The 23,657-nt window shown below is 40.3% G+C and overlaps 1 protein-coding gene across 4 annotated transcripts; it reads left to right on the top strand.

Annotated features, from left to right (window-relative positions):
• The first annotated feature begins 6 nt into the window (after positions 1-6).
• On the top strand, positions 7-23,525 carry LOC107996922 (lachesin-like). Of its 4 annotated transcripts, none has more exons than XM_017055256.3 (9): positions 7-291; positions 14,357-14,446; positions 15,458-15,579; positions 18,273-18,458; positions 19,219-19,411; positions 21,008-21,136; positions 21,223-21,342; positions 21,834-22,004; positions 22,286-23,525. In XM_017055256.3, the coding sequence occupies exons 1-9, from the start codon at positions 285-287 to the stop codon at positions 22,663-22,665; spliced, it is 1,398 nt and encodes a 465-aa protein (XP_016910745.1). In that variant the 5' UTR covers positions 7-284; the 3' UTR covers positions 22,666-23,525. The 4 variants fall into 4 exon arrangements, with proteins under 4 accessions (XP_016910745.1, XP_061927020.1, XP_016910746.1 ...); XM_062071036.1 differs by having other exon boundaries at positions 21,208-21,342; XM_017055257.3 differs by lacking the exon at positions 21,834-22,004.
• Positions 23,526-23,657: the final 132 nt, after the last annotated feature.

Raw genomic sequence — 23,657 nt, 5'->3', positions numbered from 1 at the left:
AAATATATTTTTGTTACGATCCAATAGAAGGTAAAGAATCGAATAAAGGAGTAGCGATAGTCGACGTATGAGTGGACGCGCTATGAGAAAGCCTATAAAAGGGAGATTGCAAGGGTGTTCGGCGCACAGTCGTGCACCGTCTGTCCGTTAGTACGGTACGCGTCACATCTTGATATTTGTGCAATACTTGATCCAAGCATCTTCTCGAGGAGAGCAACAGTTATGCCCTCAGATCATTGTATCATTGACTGACAAGATCCAATAATAGATTTCGTCACGCGTTTATGCGCGGTAAGTAATATTATTTTTCTTTTTAATCTTAAATCTTTTTAATTTAAACATTTTTTAGGTATAATGGAAAAACATGAAAAAACAGTTAAATTAAGAATTTCTTTGAAAGAATGCAATTTTTATTAAAAAAAATTTTATTTTAATCAGTGTCTCGAAATATTTTTGATATGAAATATTTTTTAAATTTTATTTTTATAGCTTGACTTAATACTATTTTAATACTATGAAATTATAACATAATAGGAAGATATAATTTAAAGTCTGAATATTAGTATTCAATAATTTATATCGAATTTAAATCAATATACAATGTTAAATTGCGATATAAAATTCAAAACGTAACAGATAAGAAATTTAAAAATCTTATAAGAATTATAATAAATAATAAAAATAATTATATTCTTATAAGAAAAATTTGTTATAATTTATATCTCTTTGAATTAATTTTTTGATAATTTTTATGATATTTGATTGAAACAAAGAAAACAAAAACATCAAAAACATTTTAGATTTAACTGATTTAACTGAAATTAATATTAGTAGCAAGAAGTAATTAATATTTCTAGAAAAACATATATACCAATTCATACATTCAAAGTAATTAACTTATATATAAGTGTTGCTTTTAAACGATTACGCGTAACGTGAAATTGCGCCTTTTTTCTTGTATCAAAAGACTTGCGTGGTTTATTCGAATGTGGCAAGCATGCACTTTTATATCTTGTTACAAAATTACAAAAGTGATATAAAGTATAAGCAATGTGATCAAATAAGAATAAGAGAAAATTTTATTTTTTATGAATTCGTTGGCCAATTATAAATTCGTATTGTTGAAAAAGAAAAGAGCGTTAAAAAGAGTAATATTCCACGAATATTTTAAGATATACAGTTTAAACTATATATCAATAGAGAATTAGAATTATATTTTACAAACAGAGTGAGTTAAAATATTGAAACTTGTAATTGTTTCGTATGTTTGACGATCATCGTGAAAACGAAAAATTTTCTTTTGCGCAATATCCTTCGTATTTTATTTCAACGTCGCATTGCTCAAAGTACTTACGCGCTCTTCGTTTCTTTTTTCCAATTATCTTCGCACACGTTACATGAATGCTGTTATACACTTTGCCATAGGGATGAAGACTCGCCAAGCATAATGTACAATGACTGTACCAGCGAGCACTACGGTACTAAGCATTGCGGTTTAAGCTGCACGCCGATGCATGTGCCGTGATTCGAACTACGCTTGCAAGCACCGAGTAGTTGTGCTAAATGGTTCGCAAACTAATGTTCAAAATTCGGGCAATGTCGCGATGATAGTGGAAGTGCGAGGTCGAGAAGTGGAATGGGGATGGAATGAGGATAGGGAAATAGGAGGGAGATGAGGAAGAGAAAAAGAGAGAGCGAGAGGGAGGGAGAGAAGCTGGCAGTAAGTGATGTCTACGAAGTCCTTCTTAGTTAAAAGTTTTCAAGATTGAATTAAATAAAACTGCTACGATGTTTCCGTTATCCTGTTTTTCTCTATCTTTTTATCACTTTTCATCAGGTAGCGTTGCAATAAAATGACTTTCGAAATAATTAGCACGGGAAATTCGAGAATCTGTGAAATTGGAGAATCGACGTTGATGAAAGTAATGATTCGTGTCTGCGTACGTTTTATCTCAGTTTTTTTTTTCTTTTATTTTTTCGCTTAATTATGAAGCTGTTGACAAAATGGGAAAGAATTTGGAATTTACGGGAATGGATAAATCCTTCCCATTCGAATATCATTATGTGTCCTGTTGAACGCCTATTGGATTTTATATAGTTGTAACAGGAAATGGAAACAAGGTTCAGTTTATTTTTCTATGCATAGCAAATCTCATTTTCTTCGTACGTAGGTTTATGCGAAACGGATATCTTATTCCCATCCGTGCAATCAAAATAGAAGATTTCTAGATATTCTTCAACCCAGATACGCAATATCATCAGAACGCAATCCCTTGTTCTACATTGTTGGTATGCATGGATAATCCGTAAACAGATATCTCTAAATGATTTTTTTCTAGTATTTTCTTTTTCCGCTTAAAAATTTTTTCTTCTTTATCAATGGTTAGTTTCTCAAAGAATGAAAATACATAAGATAGATGGAAAGGTTTCAAATTTTTAATGCAAATTTCAACTTAGAACCGCCACCATTAATGGATCCTGATTCACGTCCATGCTTTACTTTTTTCTTAACCTCCCTTCCAGCGGGTAATTGCTTTTATATCTAAACCAGTGTTCTTTACGAGATACGCTCTGTAAATTGGGCTTATTTTATTAACATTACACTGCATCGCATTTACCGTATATTCGAACAAAAGGGTACATTCAGAAGATATATTAGAAGCTGCGCATAGATGCAATCCAGAGGATCGAATAACGACGTGACTCCCGTGATATTGCATTTGCAGTGGGGAGGGGAAGGCGGAAGGGAGAGGAGGGGGGAGGAGGCAACAGATATTAAATGGCGGTAGAAAATTTCTGACCATTACAAAAAGATCAAACAACAGCGCGACAAACAAGAAGCGCGTAAAACGAATGACGTAACACGCTTTGAAAGTTGTTGTAAAAAAGATAAACCGATTTTTTTTTTTTTTTTTTACCCTCTTTCGCGTTTCGAAATTGGCTATTCTATACCCACGGTTATTCTCCAATTAAAAGGTGCTTTAATTTCATCGAGCTTTACTACGATGTTTGTTCCGATTCGATCACGTTCATCGAGGCAAACATAAAGTCCTTCAAAGGTTTCGAATCGCGCACCTCCGCGATAAAAAAAATTCCAGGAACGAAAATAGCGCGGATAAACGAATCTAATAAAAGAAAAAAAGAAAAAGAAAAAGGAAGGAAAAAGAGAAAGAAAAAGAGAGAGAGAGAGAGAAAAAGAACAAACCTTCGATGATCCTCGCTTAATCAACGACGTTTCTCTCTAGTGTGTCCTGTGAAAATCGAACCGCCTTATTGCAGCCCGTACACTTCTAATTTCACCAATGGTACGCTTGTTTCTGCACCCTTTCATCGGGCTACACGCTGCATCGAGACAGAAGCGGTGTTATATAGGGGAAGTGACGAAAGTGAACGACAGGAATAATGGACAGGTTTGGCTAGAGTGGCTTTCCGTTCGGTAGAGGCATTTGTTCCACCGACAGTAACTCGTGCCCATAATAAACATGCCGTGCCAGCAGATTGACTGATGATACTGTTCTCCGTTAGATGTTATTGGTCGTTCCTATTTTCACCATCGACTCCTATTCGATACATCGACGGATGCCGGTAATTATTACGCTCGCACCTCTTTTTTTTCCCCTCCCTCACTCTGGTGTCAAAGATTTATCTTTGTGGACCTCGAACTCGGCGTCTAAACGTTGCCCGTAGATATATGGATGGAAGAAAAAAAAAAAAGAAAAGAAAAAAAAAGAAAAAAAAGCAGGAAGTGGAAGTTTATCGAGGGAGCTCGATTTCGTGGCTAAAGTGACGATAGTTGGGTGAAAGTTGAGACGCGAGAGCAACTATTCGAATTCAATTTAGCCCACGAAAGGGTAGAAAATGGTGAAATTTCGCATTACAGAGTCGTATCGCGTGTCTGATTGAGTAAGAACGACAAGCAGATATAATTAGGTTCTCTCGCTAACCAACGGGGAAATAAAATTTTTCTTGAATCGGACTTTCTACGTGGCGAGAAGAGAACACGTTCTCGCTTAGGAAACAAAGGAAGAAAAAAAAGGGGGGGAAAAAAACAAGATATTAAAAAAGAAAAAAGGAAAATCTAAATGCGTTACTTGGCCAAGTTGAATTCATTTAGAATTTATTTGTTCCCAGGATAGAAATCTGTGACTAGCGATACGAATTTTATATTGTATTTCTGGCTGTTCGAAATTTTTTATTTAACCGGTAGAACGATTGAATGCTTTGGCGGGGCTTGGTAGCTGAAGGCAGAAAAGAGATCTCTCACGGGTATTGAGGGGAAACATAGAGAGAGAGAGAGAGAGAGAGAGAAAAGAGAAAAGCACTCGAATCTCGGAGAAAAGCGCAGTGCGGGAATTCCCTCGGGCACGATCGTCATTATCATAATTTTTTCTCAATGTCGCCTAACGAAGGTGACACTGAATGCGTAGAAGGCGTGCGTCGCGCATCGAGGCAAACAACAGGCCGGGCGAAACAGGTGGGGGTTCTCGAGCGAGCGAACGGGGTAAAGGGGCACCCGGTGTATCTCTCTGTGCACGGCTCAGCCGCGGGGTGCAACTTAATGAGCTTCCTGTGTTGGTTCCGCTTGTACCGCGTAACTCGCGTCTCTCGCTCTTTCGTTTTCGTCTTTCGCGTTTTCCACCACCACCGCCACCTTCTTCCCTCCCTCTTCCCGCCCCTCGAGCTCAGTTCCGTGTCTGATCCTTTCAAAATCCGACTACTAAGCTGTCGTTTAGGATGCAGACGTTTATGATTGAAGGCAATTCGTGCGCAACGTTTGTTGAAACGCGATCACGTTCTCCCTCCCTCCCTCCTCAAGGGATTTTTTATTTCCGTTTCTGAAGCGATTTTCTACGTTTCCATCTGAAATTTTACCGACAACGATTCCACCTTATTCTCTTCCATTTAATCTTCCTTGACGGATTATCGACGGATTCCATCGCACCAGTATGAATCGCGGCGCGTCTCGCCATTGCATTTGTGCCCGTGTTGAGATGCTTCGCCGATAATTTGCCGCGCACTTGACATATTATTGTATTAGAATCCATAATGGCCTATTTCCGTGTTACCACCGTGTTCATGTTCGTTAATATCAAAACCAATTTACCGTATTGTATGAAAATTCGATCGATCGATCGATCGATTTCTATCCCTATTGCGCTTGCGTGACAAGTTACGCGCGAAATCCTCCCCGTTTTTTTACCCCTCCTATAGATTTCCAGACCGCGATCTGTTACGAATCCATCAAGCCTTATTACCACGGGAGATCGGTATAGAGTATAGAAGCATACCTGATACCCGAATACTGGATAAATCCCCAGGCTCCACTTATGGCAAGCGGAGAAACAAGGATTTCGTGGTCTTGCAAAGTGCCTGCGGTGCACTATGTGCCAGCTTCGTCGCATCCTCTAAGCCTCTTTACGTATGTATCTTTTTTCGCACTAATTTCCTGTTAAACCCCATTTAGCCACTCTTCGGGGAGCTGACCTGATTCCCTCTGACTCGTGATTCTAATCTCTTGCGAATTAATGTATCGTTAACGTTACTCGTCGATTCTATGCTATGCTTCCTTTCCTTTCTCGTTTTATTTCTTCAAATTACATCGATTCGGAGATTCGAAAGATTGGAACTTTCGTTCACACGATCGAGCTAATTCTTCCCGATAATCCGTTCGACAATTAATTTAAGATTAATCGAGTTAATTAATTTAAGATTAACTTGATATGATAATGTACAAAATTACAAGGTACGTAACAAATATATATCCGTGTCGGGAAACAGTTTGCATTAACCACAAGAATTTTAGCATCCCGTAAAATTTTCGCTAAGCTATTTCTACACTTCGAACTCGCGTGCATTCTGTGTATAAAGCGAAACGTTTCTAATTTATCGGTTAACAAATATATATGTGTATATGTACACGTTATTTCTGCGCATTTAATACGTTACACAAATCGATCGAGTCAGTTCGAATGAAATGAATAATATCCGAATAATTAATTTAACTAGAAACTGCAAACAACACCAATTGTATTTTTAATTATTTGCAACTGCTCGATACCCGATTCGTTACAGTTCAAAATTGGTTTCTCAGGAATGTTCGTTTCAATTTTTAGTTAGATAAGAAAAGAATATGTGTCGATTCGTTCGCTCGGACTAAAGTTTTTCATTGATTTTTATCGACTCCGTTATATCATATTATATATTATAAATCACGAACACTTTGACAAGTGAGTCTGAAATAATGCAATTAATACTTTGATCATCGACGAAAAACTGCCTTCGGAGCATTTTTCATCTTCGACGGATCAAAATTTCCATTTCTAAACTTCAATTTCGATTCAATTTCGACAGATGGAATAAACGTTCCTCGTCAAAAATCACGGATTCTTTCTTTTTATCGTGAAAATACTACAAATATACCATAAAAGAAACTTCAAAAGAGAAAACACGGATTAACCGTTACGAAATTTTCGTTAAAAAAATTCGGGAAAGAAGAGGAAAAAAAACATGTTTTCAAACGATCAAATACTTCCCTCCCTGAATTACGATTCATATCATAATTTCACAACGATTTACGGAGAATTCGCGAACACGATTAAACATTTTCTACCGTAAACGATCCTTTCATACAATGAGCCGTAAGCTTCTCCCCACGGAGATAACTCGGCTCCACGGAGAGTCGAAAGGATCTTCGAACTCTCGGAGAATTTGCACCGCTATGCATGCACGGTGCAAACCCAACCAGTGTCATAATTGAATCTATGAGAAACACACGGCGCGAGTGAGATTAGAAGCTCTTCGGTTTCGCTACATCTTGACCATTTCGCGCGCTTACACGATCGTCGTTGAACCACCACCCAACTGGGATACGCAATACCAGTTTCGAAACTGGTTCCTGGATAAACATCCCTCTCTCGGGATGTAGCATATGCATTTTGAAAGAACGCACTTGACTGACGCGAAAGCGCGCATTGACATCTTCGTTTCGAGTGATTAATGAACGCGTCAAACGTAACGTTTCGACGGCATGACAAAATGCGCGAAACACAGGGCCGTGACTTTTTGGTGGTGAAACGCCGCAAAAACCGAGGTTAACCGCAAGACGCGATGCGACGGTTTCGACCACGAATAACAAACGGTTAACAAAATTCGAGGAAATAAAAGCGCGTTATCCCCTGCAACGTTCCGTCGAGAAAGTTTATCCATTCGATGATTATTTGTCGTCGAGAGAGAGAGAGAGAGAGAGAGAGAAATAAATATATCGAAATCAGGATATACCTTATATTCATATTGATTTTATTCATTAGGGTATAAACACGTTTCATCGTACAAGCACGATCTTCTTTCTCACGTGACATTGTACAACAACCGATCGTATCACGGTTCCCTGTTGACGAGATTGAAACATCAATCCTTAAAATCTATTCCGATATTTTCCATGCAATCCTGCGCATCCGAGGTATGGAGAGTGAATGTCACGATGCTGGAAATTCCTAGTCGAAATTCCATAGACAGTAACGGCGGCCGGAAGGAGGGAGAGACGCATGGGTTTGAGACGCATGACAGCCTGGCGGAAGATCGGGGAGGGAGGGGTTAGACGATTTTAAATTCTGGCACGGTAATTCTATCAATCTTGTTTGGCTTACTTTTATATATCGATCTTGATCTCTCGAACTCGCGCCTCGTGCATCTACACGGACAGAGTAGATTCCACACCAGTTGCCGATCGCGTGCCTCATTTCCCTCGATTCAATTTACGGTGTGACGGAAGTGCACGAGTGAATTTCGGTCCACCGAGGCCCTCGTGCCAATATTTTCCGCGCCACATTCGGTTTCGATATCCACGACGGTATATCCTTGGTATATGGTAAACGCGAGGATCGGGCTGGAAACGGGAAGTCCAACTATGGTCTGTCGGTGCGACAGAAAGGCATAAGGGGGCGAAGTCAAGGTGGAAGCAACTTTACAGACAGTTTAAACCGCAATCCTTAAGTTCTCTCCGCGAACGAGAGAAGGAACGAGTGGAGAGAGAGAGAATAGAAATAGGAGAAAGGAGTTTCTACCCGTGCAAACCTAACTGCGGCTATTACTCGGTGGGTGGCAGTTTCTGCTCATCGATAGTCAATTTGCCATTTCGTGGTACGTTACGTGTGCTTGTGCCGCATCTCGTCCAACGATGCCGCGGATACCGCGGCTAACGTTCGAAGACGTTCGATCGATAAGCCTCCCCTGTATGCAACGTGTACGTGTGTATGCATTCCTTGCCACGTAAGACGTATTCGAAGATCCGATTTCGACGCGAAATCATTTTTCATTTCTTTCTTTCTTTCTTTCGCCCGTTCGATTTCGAGGGAAGGTGGAAAAATGATTAAGGAAAAGAAGGCACGGCGTTGGGAAGGAAAACGGCGCCGATTCAATGGTTTTCCGGAACGGGGATGCCACGTTCGCGCCCACATCACAATCCACGATATCTCATCAAAAATGAAATATTACCTTGGTGTGGCTATTAGCTTGGAATAGGTGAGCGTGTATGGGGAGGGGATAGCGAGGACGAAGATAAAATTGCTTTTGAGTATCCGTTCGGATCAACGGGTTCTGAGGCAAATTTAATAAAGCGAGAATTTTCTCTGTGCAAAAGTTAGGAAGGCCTGTTCGTTCCCTTTTTTTTTTTTTTTTTTTTAACGCTGTTAAAGCGACGCTAATTATTATTTCTCGCGTGCGAGGCGATGCACGTGAAAAATTTTAACGATTCACATCATCGCACCCCGTTTCGTTAACAAAGCAAGTTGGAAGGCTCTAGGCCTTCGTCAATTACGTTTCCCAGAAATCCAACGAAAGTTGGAGGTATCGAAGTTGATCCGATGAAGGGTAGCCTGGCTGGGTGTATCGCACTCTTGTGTCACCCTCTTCCGCATCAGGTAAAAAAAAATGTTATTTGTGGACACGTCGGCGGGGAAAGGTATAAAGCGTCCTCTTTAAACACGGATTAAAAGTGTACTTTATATATATATATAATATATCGAATTCACGTCGATGTCTTTCTTCTTCTTCTTCTTCTTCTTCTTCTCTATGCGTGACGCTGTTTTCACCGAACGACTGTGCATCATCGAATCCAACTTTCTTCCCATTGATCGTGCCCGCTTAATGGCTTATAGAAACTTTCACGGTTATCCCCGTATACCGAGGAATTTCAAACGTTCCTCTTAAGTGACCCAACTTTTATCGCGGGCAAACTTGTTAATCGATAATAAAAGTCGGTGTCTAACTTTTGAAAATCCCTGGAATATCGGTAGGTAGGTATCACTCGAACAGAGAGAAACGGTGTTGAAAACGGTTGTAATCGGCCTATCGAAAGTCTCGATGCAAATTGGAATTTATATTTTCGCGGTGATATCGATCTCCAGTTTCGATCTCCAGTTTCCGGCCGTCGAAATCCGACGGATTCGAAATTACTGCTCCAACCCCCTTCCCCAGACAGAAGACAAAAGCGCCATTTTCTACCGCCGCGCGGAAGATTAAACAGCGCAGGATCCCACAGGATAACCCTTTAACCCCACGTGCAATAACGTTCCAAGTAATGGTAAACCAATGTGCATATACATACGTAGATATCGGAGCTCGGTCTAAATTCCGAAAAGTTGTTTGCTTCCTCCGGCTACGGGTTGGACTCTCATCGATAGTCCAATCGACGTTTCCCTGTACCTTTTCGGTACATTAACGAGCAGCGGGCTGAGGGGGGGAGCAGAAGGCCGGGAGCGAAGAGAGAAAATGGTGGGATAAAAGGAAGGCGAAGAAGGAGGCGAGAAGGCGAGCCTAGAAGATGGGGAAGGAACACGTTCCGAAAGGAGGGCTACACACAGTTGCACTTTCCCAGATCACTGGAAGAAGGCAAATGAATATGCCGTGGAAACTTTTGTTGCTCGCATTAAGGGGCGGAGCTTTTTAAAGGGAATAAAAATTTCCTTCAATTAAGGATTATAGGTCATTTTACAGGGGAAAGGAGGGTAGGGGCAAATCGTTAAGCCCTTTTGTACACTTCGTTACGAAACGGGCAAGGAGGATCGATTTTCATTTTTCATCGAAAGGATCGACCGGTTCCAACAAACCAATTTCCGTATATGTATCATGCTCTGTGCAAATTTCGATAATTATTCGAACGGATTGATTGTAACGCCCGGCCAACCTTTAAACAACAGCTCGACCGGTGTTAAAATCGATCGAGGCGCCTACTTAAGTCGTATTAACCAAATGCCCGATTCGCAGGATTCGCCTCGCGCGAGTGTGGTATTCCAGTTGGAGTTGCGGCAAGTACATGTACCGTGTAAACTAATGCCTAATGGAGGTAGCGCTATGTCCGTGCAAAAGTGTAGACATTATCCATCGAGAGTTGTTCGAATTGCAGTCAAATCGAATTACAAGTTGATAATACTTTGTCACGGCTTTTGCACGAGGGAGGGATGCGCACGATTGCGCCAATCTCTGATTCTCTGGCTCTTCTCAAGGCGAAAAGGGGACCGCGAAAATCGATCGATGTTTGACAAAAACCCGGAAAAAAGGAGACGCCTCTGCTTCTTCTGTTTCGTTGTTCTTCTTTCCATTTCCCATCGCGGAAAGATTCGTGCCGCTTAGTTAGTAGTACGAAGGTTGCTTGTTCTTGCTGGCAAAAAACGAGAAACTCGACGAGTAAATCCGGTGAGAAGATTAGCTGAATGCAAAGGAACTGACTTGGCGAGGTAAGGAGCTTCGGCCGAGGGGGGAGAATTCGATGAGAGTGCTCGAAAAGTGTGTACGGTTTTTAAGTGTGTACGATAGAACGATACCTTGAGAGAATGAGAGGCAGACAAAGGATAAGGTGAAGGGAGGAAGAAAGAGGGGAAAATGGGAGCACGAAGAACGCGAAGACAGAAACGAAGCTCGGGAAGAAAGTGGAAACTCGTAAGTAATAGCTCCGACAGCAAACCTGGTAAAATGAACGGATAGACGATGCCATGAAGCGACTCTTATTTCCTTTCGCGCTTCAGAAGTCAGGATAGTGAAGGAAAGAAAGGAAAAAACGAGGAGAGGTAGAGAACTGCGAAAAACTAGTGGAGAAGAAAGAGGGGGCGATGCCAGAGAGAGAGTCGAGAAAAGAATGGAAAGACAAGTCGCGGCCGTTGCTGTGCTATGTGTGGAAGAACCGAAGTTACCTTTCCTTTTTTTTTTTTCTCGTCTCCCACTCCCCCTTTACTTTCTTTTCGCCTACACATCTCGGTACTCTCTTACCGAGGTGTTCTTCTTGTACTGTTGTGGGTGTCGGTTAAGCTCTAACGTTTAAGACCTTCCAAACAGACTTCGAAGCTTTCCAGACGCATTTTACGTTCAGGGAAAACCCGCTCGTTCCCGCGTGTGTAATATTTTTTATCGTTATCCCGGCAACGTTGTCCGACTTAAATATTATTCGAAATTAATGGAAATGATCAGAAAATTTTTCAGAGTTTTCTATATTTTCTTTATTCTTTTTTTTTTAATTATCTTTTCTTTTCTTTTTTTTTAATTATCGTATGATAATTAAAGGTATGATAATGAATTTTAAATCAACTTTTATTTCTCAATTAAATATTTCGAATAAATATATTGGACATACATGAATACATATATACCTACATATATATATATATATATATATATATATTTGATACATTCATCCCTTTTGTATCCGAAACATTAGAGAGTACATTAAGGTATTGATATACGGCTAGTAATTATGCACGAAGAGATTTTACGTAATATTCAAAGAGAGAGAGAGGCGGAATTTATATGGAGAATCAAAGACGCTTTTGGTTAACCAAACCACGTCCAGTTTCCTTCGAGTCAGAAGTGACCAACGGAACGGCTCATTGGATCCCTCAGAGAGACACTCGTTGCCTGTTATTCTCCCGGTAATACAGCATGCAATTCTCGTCCGCGCGTTTATAATACTCTGTACATACACTTTGGATAGATGTGCAAATGTATGCTCTGCGCGGAAATTGGTGTTTCGATGTTTAATTTGCTATGGTACAGCTAATGACGGATATTCAAAAGATCGCGTGATACTGTTTTGCATTTAATTATATTCACGTTCCAGGTAAATAGCCACGTTCGGAATACCTGAATTCTATATTCTCGAAATATATATGCGAATCGAGCTCGAGATGCTCAGGAATTCTGCCAAATAATCGAAACAATTATCGAATCATCGGCCTCCCGATCCCGATATCTCCAATCTCGTTCGCTGGTACACGCGTATCGTTTCGATGAAAGCATGGAGGAAACATGGTTCGAACTAATCGACCAAAACAGAGAGAGAAAAGAAAAGAAAAATAAAAAACTGCAAATGATTCAAAGTTTAACCGGCCTGTAATACAGTGGCAATTTCCAAGCCTGATTAATTGCTCGCTCTGGAATTCTTTCTTCCTTTTCTCGAAACCGCGAAACGATTGCTAATTGCGCTTATGTCCCCGCGTACAACATCCCTCCTCCCTCTCGTGACAATTCACCTCGCCCGGAATCACCGGGCGAAAACGTAATCGCTAAAAGCTTTTTTTCTCTCCTTGTTCTCGGTTACGATGTTGTCCTTCTGTAAATATTGTAAAAACAGGGGAGGGAAAGGGGGAGGGATAGCAACAAAAAGCGGTCGCAAGGCTTGATGGCCACCACTCGGCTGCCTCGTACATCCACCTAAAAAGCGGCGGTCCAGTGAAACGCGATGCACTTTCGTAGAACTGTTTAACGGGAATATGTATGCATGTCGGCCGTCGTGGTTCACAGTGTCGGCGCTACCGTAATTTTCGTCTGTCCACGACGACGTTATGGGGTTACGTACGAGGAAAAGCGCGGGCGAATTTTTAAAGGTTTAACTTCGTACGAGCTCCCGCACTTTCATTTGCTCCCTCCTCCCACCAACTCCCGTCGAATATACGCGTGCCACCGCGTTTGTCACCGACGTTCGTTCTATCCCCCTTCTATACCGTGTTTATCAAAGAAATTTCTTTTAATATTTCAGACGATATTAACGCTCCACCACGTTATATATATATATTCTTTTTTTCAGGGGGCCAATATCATATCCGCTCGATAAGTAAGCAAAACGAATTTTAACCTTACTGCATAAAATGCATATTTATATATATATAAACGATAAATATTGTATACGTAGTATGTTATTAACGATAGGTGGAAACTCGAGTGAAAGATAACAGGCTCTCGTTGAAGAGGCTCTGCGATAAACGATCAATTGCAAATTCGTTTTATATCGTCCACTTTTCGACGTGTACGTGTCTCTTTACAACGACTTTCTCCCTAACCTCTTCTTCCCCGTTGGAACTCCGAGTTATCGGGTATTAAAAATACGAAGCGCGTGTTGTCGCGTCTATTCATCCCACCTGGAGCCCGCCCCACTCGCGCCCTTGCCCCACGAAATTCAAGTATAAATAGCGCAGCCGCGGCCGCGTAATTTCCAGCGATGGAAAGAGAAGGTGGGCCGAAGTCATAAAGGGTAGGCTTCGGCACGAGGGAAATTTTCATTTGACCGGTCTCTACGTGCAAACGTTGGCCCCAACGGCCAACCGGCGAGTGTGCGTATTTCGCGCGGGTTTCGTCTGGCATCGCCTCGGTGGGGTCGCGGAGGATACTCGGCCGAAGGGTGGCGACTGAAAAGGGAAGAGAGCGGAGGCAGCAGCCACCCACCCATTCGAGTATTATTGCGGTGCTGGCTGCAGTAGGGTGAGGATAGGATATATCAACGGTTGGCGTTTATGTGGCGACCAACTGTCGAGTTAATATTCACGCGATTCAACTTGACCCCGCGCCACCACCCCCTTCGAATCCGCTACGACGAACCAACGTCCATGCGAAATTCTTCGCTCTGCCTTTCTCTCCGTCGCATTATGCCACTTCTCTCCTCTCGGTCTTTTCCATCTTCTTTCTCCACGGATTGCCATGTATATGTATGTATGTATGTACGTATCCGTGTGTGCTTCTTTTCGGGGGAGGAAAGTTACGATAATCACTCGGAATGATTCGGATTTTACGTACGATGAACGTCAATCGTTGTAGATCGCAAAGGTTTGGATCAAGCTAATTAATCGTCTTGGGGTGTTTCGAATATAATTCCTGCTTTTACAGCTTTATATAGGGATAAGGACATTTATTAAAAAGTATACGATGCGATAAATTTAAACCGATAACGATGATTCATGACAAGGGTGAATACTAGCGTGAGAATTAACGAGGAGATTTTATTCGTTCTTTTCTATCGCGAAATGAAACAAAGAAAGATGATAAAATAAAGGGAAAAAATTGTTTCTATTTGAATAATAATTAATTTCTGTTGCAGTACGTATGGTGTATGGCTTGCTCTATGGTATGGCATCGCGGGACATTGCTCTTTGCTTTTTCCTCGCCGCCTTCCTTTACTCGAGTTTCGGTAAGAATCAAATGAGATATTCTCCTCTGTTATACTTAAAAGCTGTACCGAGTACCACTCCTCACCCAATCATCCCGGCACACCAATGCGAAGAGGTGTAGGAGACCAAGTTTGAATTGGCCGGGGATACGGGCACGAAAGTTACAAGTTTTTTAATCCCTACAAAATGATACGAACGAATCTCTTGTATCCGTAATAGCATCGTCTCTTACCCCACTCCCTTCTTCTTCTCTCCATGTTTCTTTGCTCCACTTTTCGGTAAGAATCAAATAAAATGCCCCTAAAAGCACTATCGGAAGTCTCCAGAGCTTCCGTAAAAGCATTCCCGCTCTCAAGGTGAACGTGGGGTAGAAATTACAAGAACGTTGCGCGGCTAAACGTTACTTTGCTCTCTTGTTTCCCGCCCCCGAAATATTCGTTTGATATCCAATTTCTCGTTTCTTCTCTCTGATTACGAGCGACAGACACACACACACACACACATATATACGCACTCGATTCGAGAATTCGTTTTTCCATTCGATCGTGGAACGATTTATTATAATATCGAAGATTTCTACGGTTTAAGCCTTGTCGTTACTAATATCTTTCTTTTTTCTCTTTCTCTCTCTCTTTTCTTCAACCCTCGACGACGTGCACGCGCCACGCGACACAAAAAGCTCGGTCGAACAAAGAAGAGAAACTAAATCTGAATAACCGGCGGAAAAAGAATTATTGCCCCATAACTTTGCCTCGTGCAGCCCCTATGAATCTATATAGGGAAGCGGTATGCATGACGAGGTAGATTAAACTGGTTAAGAGAGATGTAAAAGATTAAAGGAATCAATATCGGGTCCCGGTTAGTGAAACTGCAGATTTCGCGAGTGTCATCCGAACTTATGCCACGTTGTCGGCAGCGCGTTGTTTTTCGTTCACAGGGGCGTGTTCGTGTATAAACCTTAAATTAATTAGATGCAACGTTACCGGATCATTAATCCAACGATCGTTAATTTAAACTTGCCCGTACTCTAGGTCAAGCGATGCCAAAGTCTGAGATCCAGCCAGAATTTCTAGCACTTCTGGAGAATCATACGGTCATTCAAGGTCGTGACGTCTCCTTCACCTGCGTCGTTAATCATCTTCAATCTTACAAGGTAATTGCATTCACGTGTAGGTATAATTAGTAAGTCGATTAGGGGCAACGGAAGAGGGTTTACGAAATCGTAAGTAAGTGGCTTAACTCGTGCTTTCGTAAATAGTACCTTCGACCCTTGTAATCCTGATGATCGTGTAAAATCGAACAATGGTGATCAATTTATTTGTCAAGATATATATCGTTTTATTTATTTAGCTTTCCTTTCTTAACTCGTAAATAACCTTCGACCCTTGTAATCCTGATGATCGTGTAAAATCGAACAATGATAGTTAGAATAAACAAGTTGTATATTACATTTTCGCCAAGATATATATTATTATTTGCATTTTGCCTAGGTTTTCTCTGTTTTTTTTCTTTTTTACGTAATTATCTTGCTTCGTTGCGAATGGGGAAATACGATCGAAGCGCACACGTGTGGCGTCGATTATGACAAAGCACGTAGGTTTGCACTTTCGTCGATCCACACCCACAGTTCCGTCCAAAGCCCCTTGCGGGACAGACCTGCCGAGTAATTCACTTTCGAGAAGAAGTCCAAGTTTGATTGCGCGCTCGAATCGACAATCGCTTCTATCGCGAGATGAAACGCTCTTGGCGCGTGTTCAGAGGATTTCGTCCTGCCAGAGGGATGGAAAGGGACACAAGAGTGGCGGAAAGAAAAAGAAGGAGGTGGCGAAGAAGAAGAAGAAGAAGAGGAGAAGAAGAAGGAGAAGGAGAAGAAAAAGGAGAACTTGAAAAAGTAGAAGCATAGGGAATCCGAATGTTACGGCGAGCAGGGAGTATCCGGAGGAAAGAAAGGAAGCTCGAAAGAAGAGACATAAATCAGAGTCGCTAATATACCGTACAACATGAATGGGTCTGATTTCTACCAGTCCAATAGCATCCTTTCCCCTTTCTCTTTCTTCCTCGACATTTCTTTCTGTTTTAAAAGTGGAACAACTTTGTACCAAATTTGGGGATCAAGTGTTAAGATGTAAACAATTTTTTTATTACAACAATTTTTTATATAGAAAATGAAAAAGAAAATCTATATATATATACATATATCGGATTCGAGATGTTTTGCGAAATTCATTTTTCGAGATTGGATTCGAGGGTAATTATTATTCTAAACGATCGTGCATACGCGCACGCATCATCGATCGACATACGTTTATTCTATGCTGCATCGATGGATAATGCATTTTCGTCGATTCAATGTCATTCTAAACGCGTATGATATAACAAATGTTTTGGTGGACGGGATTCGATCCCCGATTGTTCGCGTGAAAAATTTTTCCCAACAGGTAGAATTATTCCGGCGGGCGAGAACAGTCCATCAGCGTTATTTATGCACACCTTAAATTCCATTGCTGTTGGATCAAAACGCCGCTTTTGTTCCATGGATTTAAAAGCCCTTTCACCCGTTCAATAGAACCATCGTTTGAAATACGACAGATCGAGCACGCAGGAAGTATGTTCGTACCAAACGGGATCAAGGGGGAAGTGCGATCACCGATTGGAATTTGAATCCTGGAATCCAATAACAGTGTTCATTCACTCGCGCCGGGATCCTCAAGTAAATAATTACGTTTCTGGTAGAGATAAACGTACAAATGAATTTTCAGACTTATATCCCGACTAAATTGTGATCGATTTCGTACGATAATTGGGAAAATCGTCACTGTCTGTTTCCACTTTTTACGTTACCATTTTATTGTTGTTGTTATTATTATTATTATTAATTTTCTTTTTCTTCTAGCATAGTAAAGAGATATTCCTTTAATTTCGACATTGTTCGTTTCGAGGGTAAGAACAAATGGGGAATAAGAGTTGAATTACGCTGTAATACGAGTCTTTTTTTCTCCAGTCTCTTTTCTTATTGCGGTATAATATTTACGTTCCGAGACTTAACGGTCGCATTTATGTTCAGAATTCATGAATGCAAAAGGAAAATCGGAGGAAACATTTTATGTTCGCGCAGGGGGAAACTTGTTCTCATATATCGCTTAAAATATATATAATTCGCGCGTCTGTAAATATATTTTTATTTATCTTAACGTAACGGCCTGGGAAGAGTAAATTTCTTTGTTTCCCCTTTTTTAATTTTTTCTCTCTCTTTTCTTTTTTTTTTTTCACGTCCAACCAAGCAAACAAGCAAGCATCGCCAGCGGAAAAATAGTTTATTCACATCCGTCCGTATTGAAAACATTTATCCAATGAAAATTCCCTTCTCGAAATTTATTATTCATACCCTCGTAAACGGGAGGGCGGGAGAATTCGAGGGTAAGAAAAGGGTAATAAGGCTACTTTAAACGTGGTAGCCCTCGGCTCTAACGGGGACAACTTTAACTGGCTAATCAAGAAAGTAAGCAAAGTAATATCCAGTGACTTTATTTCGATAAACGATCTACAACTCGAGCTATCGCTCTTGGTGAATTCGAGTTGGGAAACGCGTCATTCTTATTCCTTCATCCTTCACCCATGGAAAACAAACGTATTACATAAACGAGAACGTGTATCTATGCGGATACGTACGCGCATACATACATCCTCTTATTCTCTAGATGGAACAAGAAGCATCATTCATAACAAACTAATTCTAAAACGGTGGTATTATAAAGGGTTGAACGGCGTAAGTAATGCGGGCAGGATTTATAATCGGTTGCTGAAACTGCACGGGAACGTTCATGCCCCCGTGATTATATTATGCAGGTCGCCTGGATGAAGTCCGACTCCAAAGCTATCCTGGCCATTCATACGCACATGGTCGCTCAAAACCCACGGTTGTCTGTCACTCACAATGGACATAACACGTGGAAACTGCACGTGACCAACGTCCAACCGAACGACTCTGGCACGTACATGTGTCAGGTTAATACGGATCCTATGAGGAGTCAGGTTAGTGCTGTTCGTCTTCGTCCATGATTATTATACTTGTATGTGTCTCGTATATATACGTATGTATGTATATATATACATAGTAACGTTTTAATGACACATCATTTCTTTTGCAACGTTCTTCTTTTCGTGAAAAAATTATTTCGATGTTGTATTCCACACAATGGTAAAGTACGTATTCGCACGCCACATTGAATTTTCGCATAGCATTTACATGCTAATTAATTAGATCCAATTATATTTATTGCGTTTCGTATCGTTCAATCAGAAACTTTTACAGCAGAAGCTGTAAAAATTTGATATGAAAATGAAATGCGAAAGAAATATTTCGTCGAAGCGTAAACATGCGGTATAAACGTTTGGATGCAATATCGTCGACACGATCGAAAATATTACCATCACTTAAATATCGACAAAATTAAATAAAAATTTGATCACGAAGAGGAGCGAATGAAAAACAGAGAAAATAAATATATAAAAATACGAGGTGATTCGTTTTTCTCGTTCTGCTTCCGGTTATGGTTACGCTTTACAGTTATTCTTCTTTTTTTTTTTTTTTCGATGATAAACCTAGATTAAAGACGAGTCTTCCCCGGAAGTCAGTCATATTTGTTGAGGTTTGAATCCACGGGTTAAGCTTGATTTAAATGTTCGAGAGAGGGAGAGAAAGGGGAGGAAGCTTAAACGCTACGGGTCAGAGAATCTTCTCTGAGAGCAGACAAATGGTAGTATATGATAGTTTGTAACGATCTTTGTGCAGACTGGTCACATGACGGTCGTGATACCGCCCGATATCATGGATTTGGACGACTCGGCCGACCTCCTAACTGCGAAAGAGAAGAGTGATCTGCGATTACGGTGTCGAGCCACCGGAACACCGAAACCGGTGGTCACTTGGCGGCGGGAAGACGGACGAAATATTACTCTTCGAACAGAGCACGGTGTTCAACCAGGTAACATTTTCGAGAAATATGATTCCTGACAGTTCCCACTGCTGACCTTTAGAATTACTTCGTTCAATCAGCGATTCGGCCAAACTTTACGGATCCGATATGTCATCCACCGTCTTAAATAATATAAATTAATTCGAATGGATTTATTTTTATATCCAATTATTTTAAATTAATATGTAGCTATAGCATATTATAATTTTCTATACTCGTATTTATTAATTTTGACAACACACGTGTAAATTATGTGAAACACATTACGTGGACAATTTTTTTTTTTTTTTTTTTTTTTTAATTAGAAATATCACTTCGAAAAAGTGAAATTAATCCTTGAAGCTTGAAGCTTATTTGTGCTTATTTTTGTTTTCTTTCTCAAAGAAGTTTTCTTTTCATGAAAATGAAAATGAAAGAATAAATTATTCTGTTATATAATCCATTATATTCTACATACGCATAAATTTTCATAAAAATTAAATTTTTCAAAATAGAGAAATTTTTCAAGAATTTTCTCATAAAATACTGGCAAAGACTGACTTTACATGTACACCGAAAAAAGTTAATTATCTAATGAGAAGAGAAACGTCACAATTTGGTATTATAAAATTCTACGAAACACTTTATATAAATCTACGAAACTATTACTAAACTAATAAGTAAATGAATAGAAATAATGAGTCGATAAAATAATAATCTTTATTGATTAATTAAAAACATTAGATTGGCACGAACTTATTTTCGCAGCTAAGCGATTGATAAACAGATAGATAAATAAATATTAGCCCAAGTATTTCTATTCAATTTTATCGAGATATTCATTGAACGTATCAACGCGAAAGCGTGATCACGTCTGGTCCATCGCGTTCCGTAGAAAATCAACCAGCCGATTAGCCTTTCTAACAGTGAGTGATGGATGTTGACTTTACATATATTTCCTCTTCGCCGACCCCATCGATTCGCATACCCGATTGCAATATTCGCTGTGTACACTGCGCCGCGAAAGTGTCTACCACTCAGAATCTATATCGTGCCCGCCAATTCGACGATCTTCCCCAAAACGTATCATGGGGGAGTAGTACTCTCGTTGTTTCGGCCCCCTTAATGAGCTCAACCGAAACCACCCTCGTTTCTCCACCTCCTCCTCGTTGCGTTCCACCGGAAACCGCAAATAAAAATTTATTCACGCGATATTAAAACGGGGATAAATTCGTATTAACAATTTTTAGAAGAAATCGATAATCTTGAGTCTTCTTTAAAAAAAAAAGAAATTGCGTTAACGATAGACGTTAACAAAGTGTTAACTTTTGTCCCCTAAAACTATCTTACTGATAACAAAATAAGTGAGCCAGAGAATTTGAAATAGTGAAAAGTTAAAGCTAGCCCGGCTCACGAAAAACCCGAGTTTGTTAGAAGGGGAAGAATATGGTGGATTTTAAGTTAGGAAAAAGAAAAGAAAAAAAAGATCCGCTCTTTTCTTTAGCATTGAAAATTAAAAATTTTCCATACATTCGATACAACGATAATATGAATTAACACGCATTATATTACATTTTTACCTATATCTACGTGTTTCATGTGACCCACTGATAATGCTTGACGCAGTAAAGTCGTACGAAGGGGAGCAACTACATCTGAAGGGTATTCTGCGGCAGGAGATGGGCTCTTACCTTTGCATCGCGTCGAACGGCGTCCCGCCAACGGTCAGCAAACGATATTACGTGAACGTACGATGTAAGTAAAGTGGCAGGCCCGTTAAATTGGCGGGCACACCGAGGAAGAAACTTCCAAATGATTAATTATAGTTTTCTCCGACGCAGTTAAACCGCTGATTAAAGTCTCGAACCAATTAGTAGCGGCACCTGCTAACAGCGACGTCGTTCTTCATTGCTACGTTGAGTCTTGGCCGAAAGCGCTAAATACATGGTACAGAGACGATGGTGAGCATAATAATATCGCGCGTGTTATTTCTCAATGTCTTTCCCATGTCTGACCACGATCGTTTCTATAACGATCGTGCACCCGAGTGGACGAATGTTCCCCGAGTATATCATCTTGCTATAAATTTTCTGGAACCAAACGTTTCCAAATTTTGCGCAGATACAGCGTGAGAATTTTTCCCATTTGTGAACGTACATCTCGATACATATGAATAACGCTTTATCTTCTGTGATCATCATTGTAGTATAGGATGTGGAAAATGTCTCATTTTGTTGTCTTCTAATATCTAGTAATAATAATAACGCCGCACATGTAATAGATCTTTTTTCTTTAGAAGTAAATTATGAGAAAAAAAAAAAAAGATTAAACGATCATCGGGTAAAGAAATATTGTTGTTATGTCTACGAAAGATGAAGTTATTCTTCTGGAAGGAACCATTTCATGCCTGACGGATAATGTAAACTAACTTCAAACTGGCGGTCGATTGCAGGTATGAAATTATTATCGGACGAGAAACATGATCTAACGGAGATTTCGTTGAATGATTATTCGTATCAGTTGAACCTGACCGTCAGGAGATTGAGCAGGGACGATTTCGGCAGCTACACCTGTTCCGCGGAGAATTTACTTGGCAAGGCTGAGGGAACGATAAGATTACAAGGTAAACGCGCTTTCGACTTCTACGTTTTGTCCGGATTACTGTTCTGGATTTTCACGCTTGAAAACCCTTAGTCCACGACTTTCCCAGACACCTTTCCGCGGAAAGCAATTATATCGGTTATTACGTTTCCCGTGCACTATAAAACGAGATTTATGTATCAGAGGGAGAGAATCGAAAAGATCAGAAGTTCAATTTTCAGTGGATGATACAAATCTTGATGTTCTATTTATGGTGTGAAATATGGTAGAAAAATTCAATTGGTTCGATGAAATTGATTACAGAGTTACATTTAACGAGAACAACTTCGATACCTATCCGTCACAACACAGACTTCACGGATAAATACGGATCGAAGAAGCAAATGGACAAAAAGGGGAAGCACCATGGATACGGGCGGGAAGGTGGTTCATTGTCGAAAAATATCGGGAATGTGGGTCACATAACGCCAGTATTGAAGAGAAACATTTCGAACGCTTTGACGGATGTTACGATGAAAAAAGCGAAAGTTTCATCATATCCGGCGCTCGCACCTGCGCCAGCGCATTCTACGCCGACCCAACTGAGCGTTCAGAATAGCGTCACGTCGCTGCGACAACACTCGCGATTAAACTGCGTAGGATTAATGTTCACTTTCCTAGTGATAGTGATCTGTAGCTCGTAAACGGTCGATCGTTTCGAATGTACGAAAGAGTACAAATCACTTTTCATCATAGAGATTAAACAGAAATAAGAGGGGGGGGGAAAAAGGAAACGAGGAAGGGGGAAAAAGCGATATCTCGAGAAAGAAACCCATCCTATCCTAAGTAGCCTTCGTTACTTTTTAGGTTAGATATCATGGTTCAGGTTCATCGACAATGTTTTTATATTTTTTATCTCCGAACCGAGAAATCGACGCTTCTATCGTGTAGTAAAGTGCACGCACAATCTTCGGGACTTGTAGGTGTTGTACACGTGATGCGAGATCGTGTTGAATCGTTTGTATATCGTTTTTTGTGATGCAAAAATAACGAACGGTTTTTATGACAATAACTATAGCTGTATACGATCGATATTATAAATCGTGATAAAACGCGAGCAGTTTTATCAGTGATCAATGATCGTTTTATCGATTTATAATATCCCGTTGTCGTTGCCAGATTACACGTATAGGAAGCGCGGTATCGAAAATCGATGAATATTCGTTTTTGAAAGTCCGATATTGTCACACTGCCGAACACAAATAATTGTACAGTTATTTTCGAACACGAACGAACGGAAATGTTAATTGTTTATATACGTATTTTGTGCGTGTGCGTGTTGGAGGAACCGTTGTTCACCGCTTTCCAGAAATTCGTTTAGAAGAATCGGTTGCTCAGGCATGAATGTGATCGAACGAACGGAACATGATCCCATTTTCGCATACTCGATCATCGATTCATCAACGTTCTCATTAGCAACAAATGAATGTATTGTTTATCAATGTTAACGTCTGAGTTGTGTATCCATGTATGTATGTACGACAATAAACGTTGTTTTTACCAATGCTATCTTTTATCATCCCCTCTTGAAATACCTCCATCCTTTAATACATGGATCAGATATATCGTGTGTCTTATTATCACTATGAAATGATAGATATGTCGATGGATACCGAAGATTAATGAATCTCTTTTA

Source organism: Apis cerana, linkage group LG2 (genome assembly GCF_029169275.1).
Source record: "Apis cerana isolate GH-2021 linkage group LG2, AcerK_1.0, whole genome shotgun sequence".
Taxonomy (NCBI): Eukaryota; Metazoa; Arthropoda; class Insecta; order Hymenoptera; family Apidae; genus Apis; species Apis cerana.
The sequence above is the reverse complement of the archived record's forward strand: the minus strand, read 5'-3'. Positions and strand labels throughout refer to the sequence as shown.